The sequence below is a fragment of the Styela clava genome, chromosome 11 (genome assembly GCF_964204865.1).
Source record: "Styela clava chromosome 11, kaStyClav1.hap1.2, whole genome shotgun sequence".
In the NCBI taxonomy this organism is placed as follows: Eukaryota; Metazoa; Chordata; class Ascidiacea; order Stolidobranchia; family Styelidae; genus Styela; species Styela clava.
Genome location: NC_135260.1, coordinates 7,868,308 through 7,874,998, shown reverse-complemented (window position 1 = coordinate 7,874,998; position 6,691 = coordinate 7,868,308). Strand labels below are relative to the sequence as shown.

Below are 6,691 nucleotides of genomic sequence, written 5' to 3'. Positions count from 1 at the left end.
CCAAAAAAGCCGATATTAAATAAATATTGTAATTATTAAGTCTGAAGGGCAGACGGGTTTAAACAGTAATTTTTGAGCATTATTTATAGTGCACACCATTTTAGATTGAAAGAGATACATCACATGAAATGGAATTGATGTTTGGGATCCAGATGAGTTAATGATTCAGATGCATTGTGTACTGACACTAGTAATCTCGGTGTTCAATTAAAAAACTCATGGGGTTTGTCTACCATGGGTGGTGAAATATAAGAATGTTAACTTATCCTATCGAACTGCAGTGGCGGCGCGTGGTCATTTTGACAACCGGGGCAAGCTACTGCGGGACCAAGTCACCCCCATCTACGGGGACAGGATGAGCGCTGTAAGTTCTCCCATCATTTTATGAGTATAAAAACCCTTCCATCGGTATCAACCAATCGGCAAAAGCGACAATTTTTAACGATAAGAAAGTGTCTTTAAAACCGGTCCAAGTCAAGGGATTAATAAATATAGACATAGTTTATTTTGAAACCTCTTTCAAAAGGAAGGGCAATATTTACCCAGATAAATACAATGACATATTAACAGAAACTTTGGGAAAGCAGACAAAACCTAAAATAAGGTTTAAAACGTTACTATGAAGAAAGGAAAGTTAATGCAAAGATAAGGACATGCGTCGCTCACTCATAGATATATATGTTGCTAGACTTCTACTGCTTGAACATATATGCAACACGCCGCGGTTTCTTGGAAGCAAAATGCTCAATAACGCGCTGATTAAAGTCATGCATCCCAGAAATAACGTCTCTGTGAATGGATAAAACAGCCAAGGAATTTAATCTATCTTGCTTCATTTTGTTTCTGAGATACGTTTTAATACGCTTCAGCGTGCTGAATATTCGCTCTGCGTCGGCGGAAGAAATAGGCGTCGTCAAAATGATGTCCAGAAATTTTGCAGACGCCGCAAAGGTAGTTACTAGAGTGTTATCTATGAGGAACCCATAGAGCGCGCAAGTTGATGTGATGTTCAAAAAAGTTTGATTGGTGTATATACATTGCAATTCATTTTCCAATTTACCCACGTTAATCATGGGGTAAAATTTGGAGACAGTAGCCAACAAATGGATGGGAAATTGACGTGCAAATTTTGAAAAATTTTTGGGGTTCATCAAAGAAAACGCGGCAAGGTGTTCAGTGCGCAGACAATCGCCTATTTGATTCACCAGAATGTCACAGCATTCCTTTGCAGACAAAATCAAACGCTGCGTTGTTTGCCCGCGGCGTAAAGAAGCACTCCATGTGTCGTCGTATACGATCGCCGGATACGAGATACAGCATCGCAGAAGTCTGAAATACACGACTGCACAGACGCTCCATCCATTAGCCTTGACTGCAATGCGCCGTATAATACATCCACGTGATAGAATATTGTGGAGAAAAAATGAAAACTCACCATCTTCTAGCAGACGCTTTAGACCTGCCGCCTCCCTCACAGAGCGTTCGTCCCAAACCGGAGAGCTCTGAATGCCATTGAAACACTCAATGAGCTCAGACCTAATTTCGGACACGCCCTGCACCACGCGTGATTTGAAGTTCCAACGTGTTGGTGCACAAGCTGGGAGACGGCGGCTACATATCTGGCGAAGGAGGTCAGAGCGCTTCGGCGAACGGAAAAAAATGAAGAAAACCCCGAAACATTTGCAAAAAAATACGGACGAGAGGGGTATCAAGACACATTATTTTTAATAACGAGGTTAAATTGGTGTGCATAACAATGTAAAAAATGCGTACGAGGAAAATCTTCTTTGATATAAACTTGAACACCATGTTTCGACCCACTCATGACTGCCGCGCCGTCATAAGTTTGAGCTATCAATTTTGACTTCGCGTTGTAAGGCTGTAACACTTCTTTCAGGACAGCCGATATCCCGCAAGCCGTGCGATCAACGATTGGTACAAAGCTGTGAAATCTCTCGGTAGGTTTACAATCTTTCACAAACCGAAATATCACAGCCAGTTGGGAAACGCACGTGATGTCAGTTGTCTCGTCAGACTGAATCGAAAGGAACTGGCAATTCTCAATTCCCAGAGCCAAATGTTGTAAATAAATTTTATACATTGAGTCGAGCAAATCATTTTGAATATCCTTAGATGTCCCTTTCGAAACAGTTGCGGCATCAAGATGATCTCTCAATACTGTATTTAGGGATGCGGTGTATTCCACCATATCCAAAAATACCCCTCTATTAGAAGAGCCAGCCCGTTCATCGTGCCCACGGAGGGACAGCTCGTGACAACCAATGAACTTCAAAACATCTATCAATCGACCGAGAACATGGCGGTTTTTCTCGACGTTTTGGTTGTGCCGACGAATAGAAACCGCGCGTCCTTCATCCAACTGTGCTGCAATATTAACATTTCCGAATGTTCGGTATTTTACTGCATTGTCCAGATGCTCCATAGAAGATTGATGATCCCTGGCACGCTCGGAAAGATGTTTAAGATCTCTAAAACCAAATTTACACCAACGTTAGTTACGGGCAATAGCAAAAAGTAGGCAATAAAAACAAAAAAGTGCATTTTTGACCTCGCTGTAACACAACCATTCGTGTTTTTTATACCAAGTTTCTGCGCAGAATGTACGCCGACGCTTTCCTCCGTCATGGGATTGTTCCAGTGAACAATTTTTTGGTTGATAAGGCCCAAGACGTTGTACCTCTAATTTTTGTTCCAGCGGCAGCTGCGAAAACGGAGTGCGAAGTAGTGCATCAACTTATTCATTATGAGGTCTAAGGCTAAGAAATGCGAAGCCGGAAAGAAGTGAGGAGCTCAAAAGGAATGTGGAAAATCGAAAGCAAATGGACTAAAGGTCTCTAACTGATTCAAATAGCGAAACAAGCGACAAAAACGAAGGCGAGGAAACTATCAACTCTTCAAGCAACCAACGAACGAGAAGGAATGCGTGAATATGTCAACACGTTGTTGTAAGAAACGTCGGCATTGTGTCGTCATAATTTCGGTGCTAGCCCTGATGATTTAGTAAAAGAAAAACAGAAAACAAACGAGACAACCGCGGCGAGTGGAAGATAAAAGAGAGAGAATACTATATACAATGAGCAACCGGGGCAAAATCGGCGTCGCCCCGTCGACGTTCGGCGAAGGCTTTGCGAGCGAAAAATGAACCATGTCGGGAGAATATGGCTAGTGTAGACAGTCTGTGCAACCGATATTGAGGTATTTTTCGAATATTTTTTATTATACCGAAAAAACAACCGGGGCATTGGCCCGGTTGGCTCTATTGACGCGCCGCCACTGCTTTTATCATATATGTTTTTAAATATATAAAGTGATTTTATAAAAGGAAACTTCAAAAGTAGGGCTAATGATCCAAAATAAAGAATTATGACCGAATACCCGGAAGGTCCGGATTCGGACCGCCAGTTGAGTATCCCTGGCGTAGTGGACAATTTGATCGGGACTGATTTTTTTGTGACTTTTAGTCTGGGTTGGAATTGGAGTATTAGAAGTGGAATTAATACCTCCAAGCAAAAGCTTATATGGGCTTATGTTAAATTCTTCTGAAACAAAAGAACCAGGTAAGAGGAACGACTTCGGCCTATTCGTGAATTGAAGGACCAATGCATTATGTATGGAACGCATATCGAGAGTTTAGTGAACACACATCATTTACCGTTTTAATCCTTTTTATCCAGAATAAGCTCACAAGTAGGAGCTACCTAAATATACATCTAAAATGAGCAACTTGAAATTAAAGTGACTGCACAAAAAGCTAACAGTGTGTTACCAACCTTGGTTTCACTATTTTCAAATTTAGATACCAATCATACAAACAAAATACACAATAGTAACCAGTGAGAGTTTATTGCACAATTCACAACCAAAACTGGAAGTTATATTTTTGAATTGCTGTTGTAAAACGATGCTAAAGATAACTACAACCACGCAACCAACAATTAAAATTTCTCCCCATTCAATTACAAAAAAAGCTTGAATTATCCATTCGAAAGAGTTTAGTAATAGCAGTATCAAACGAACAAATTTAGGCCTGTGCTATTCTGGTGCATGAGAAGCTTTGGCGTACTTTAGCATACTTATTCAGACCTGATTGCTTGCAAAAAAAAGAGAAAAACATCTCTAAACAAAGTATCACTTTTCACCTATCACCCATACTTTTTGGCCCAGATAGATATCAAAATACAGTATTATTTTGTAAACGATGATGCAGCCTCTTCAATAAATGTTGCAAGTTTTACATCCTTTGCAGAAAGTCCTCCAACATCATGAGTACTCAATGTTATTTGCACCTGACAAAAAAGTCGAAGTTAAAACAAGCAAATATTAACTGCTGAATCTGGCAGAATAAATCAGCCATCAATATTGAAAAGCATAATCATATACAGCAAATAAAATGACTGAGTTGGTTTTACAGTTGAATATGATTGTAATATCAAATTTTTTTTATACCGCTTGGCCTTAAACTACACAAGGAGAAAGTGTACTGATAGATGAGTCAAAACCATCACTGCTGTGCAAAGAGCTAAACATGTACCGGTATACAGAATTATACTTAACAGAGAAGTCCGAATTTTTTTGGTGTGAATATTGATAACATATTATTATGATAAAGAGCAGAGGCCATAGTGCTGTATTTCTTAAAATTAAAACAAGTATTTATATAAATATATATATCAAGCCTACGAATAGCAGCTGACATTTTTTCCCTTCTGATTTGTTTATAAAATCATTAATAAAATTGAAGAAAAATAAAAAAGCCATGTCAGTCATGTAAAATAAACTTTTTTTTGATTAGCAAAATGTGCTATGCTTCTTTGTATACATTTAACTAGTAAAAGGGTTATTCAAAAAATAATGAAGCATTTGAAAACAAATTAATCCTGGGGTAAGGCTATGTTGTTGTGAAGGAAACAAACATTCGAATGACTGATTGAAGTGACACTTCAGCACCAAAGTTTGGTTCCAGTAAAAAAATTGAAATAAACATTCTGAGCACATTGGTTAAAAATACTAAATGAGTTTCATTTGCTTTCATGGAAGTACAGAAGTAATGTGATACTTCACAGATTCCATCAGTTTAAACAATTTCAATATTCCGAAAATATAGCTGTATAGACAATTCAAGAATAACACCTGAAACCAATTGAACTTTTATTGAAGATTTCATTAAAGATTATAATAGGTTGCACAATAAATAAGCCTAATACGCATAAAATTTGAAAGATTGTATAGAACTAACTTTGTTATAGACATTGAACCATTCAGGATGGTGATCCATTTTTTCTGCTTTCAGAGCAACTCTCGTCATAAATCCAAATGCTTCGTTAAAGTTTTTAAATAAATATTCTTTCTTGATAGCATCTCTCCCACTTGAATCCATTGCCCATCCAGAATTTAACAATGGACCAAGTTGTGTATTTCTTTCTTCTTCATTAAGTTTCATTTTTATTCTTTTCTGTTAAATATAATTCAAAGATTTCATATACAGATATATACAAATACAAGTCAGAACATGCTGGTATTTATCTTGATAAAAACTAGAGATATCTTTGATTGAACAGATTATTAATACTTTCCCCAAAATATGCTATAATTTTTTAAATTTTATATCTTTGTTCCATATTTTTATCTTAAAATTACCGTAACCAAAGCCCTAAGTCAACAGGTTACGGTAATTGATGACACTGATATACCGGTACCGGTACCATACAAACAGCATCGCAGCCTACAGTACTGCGCAGCGCTATCTAGGCTATACCCACCACAGCAAACCACCGCTTCGACTCGGTCCTGTTGATCAACGTCGAAAGGAATCGCGGCGTTGAAAATGTACAGTATCTACTTATTCGTATCAATACAGACAGTTCTGACGCCATGAGCCAACAACTACAGGAACTAGGCTACTCGCAAAACGTGAAGCGTAAACTAAACGGCATAGCATAAGCCTGCACGCGAACCCCAACCTTTTTTGATAAATTCTTCCCTTACTACGCACAAAACTCCGTTAAGCCCTGTTTTCGCTATTTGTTCAATTTTTTAGGTCATTTTCAAGTGATGTCACAAGTGGCCCTCTGGCTTTTATAGTTTGAATAATTTATAATGTACTCACGTTTTGCTGTTTTACAAGAATACTGCCTGAAAAATATTAGTAAAACTGAGCTTAATACAAAATAATACTTCTTTCTGTATTCCGCTCAAAGACAACGAGATATAAAAACACGCCGAAGACGCTAATAACCTCATGTGATTTTTCTTTAATTCATTTTAAACATGAACCAGACGGCAGTGATCACCCACTCTGTCGTGTGATATGTATTATCACAGAGGGTCAGTATTCATATTCACTACACAGGTACCGTACTATTACTGTATTCCGTGTCCAGCTATTTGTACATTGGGTTTATATCTATGTCCTGACTCGGCGTATGCAGAATGTTATTTTTAAAGTGAAAGTTCAAAAGTTGTTGCGTCTATGACATCGGGTCGTATCCAACTGTATTGCTGATTATGGAGTCGAAATAAACTTATAATTATTAATTGTTTGCTGTGTCTCTCTGGCACTAGGGCAAATAATGCAGCAATATTTCGTAATAAAAAGGTATAATTTTAGCTTGCATATAAACTACGTAGCCTATATACAGAAATATTCAGATATTAGAAAAAGACAATAGAA

At 37.9% G+C, this 6,691-nt stretch overlaps 1 protein-coding gene across 2 annotated transcripts; it reads right to left on the bottom strand.

The window, feature by feature from the left end:
* Nucleotides 1-3,848: 3,848 nt before the first annotated feature.
* On the bottom strand, nt 3,849-6,242 carry LOC120347398 (putative pterin-4-alpha-carbinolamine dehydratase). 2 transcript variants are annotated; one of them, XM_039417326.2, is made up of 3 exons: nt 6,128-6,242; nt 5,258-5,473; nt 3,849-4,307 (listed from the first exon to the last, which is right to left on the bottom strand). In XM_039417326.2, exons 2-3 carry the CDS (start codon nt 5,459-5,461, stop codon nt 4,206-4,208), a joined length of 306 nt encoding a protein of 101 aa, XP_039273260.1. In that variant the 5' UTR covers nt 5,462-5,473; nt 6,128-6,242; the 3' UTR covers nt 3,849-4,205. The 2 variants fall into 2 exon arrangements, with proteins under 2 accessions (XP_039273260.1, XP_039273259.2); XM_039417325.2 differs by lacking the exon at nt 6,128-6,242 and adding an exon at nt 5,781-5,973.
* Nucleotides 6,243-6,691: the final 449 nt, after the last annotated feature.

Excerpts from the sequence above, each read along its gene's own strand:
- LOC120347398 (XM_039417325.2), bottom strand. The coding sequence starts at position 5,894 with ATGGCGTCAGAACTGTCTGTATTGATACGAATAAGTAGATACTGTACA. Across the intron at positions 5,474-5,780 it reads CGAAGCGGTGGTTTGCTGTG|AAAAGAATAAAAATGAAACT; the intron begins GTGGGTATAGCC and ends TATATTTAACAG. Across the intron at positions 4,308-5,257 it reads GGTTCAATGTCTATAACAAA|GTGCAAATAACATTGAGTAC; the intron begins GTTAGTTCTATA and ends CTTTTTTGTCAG.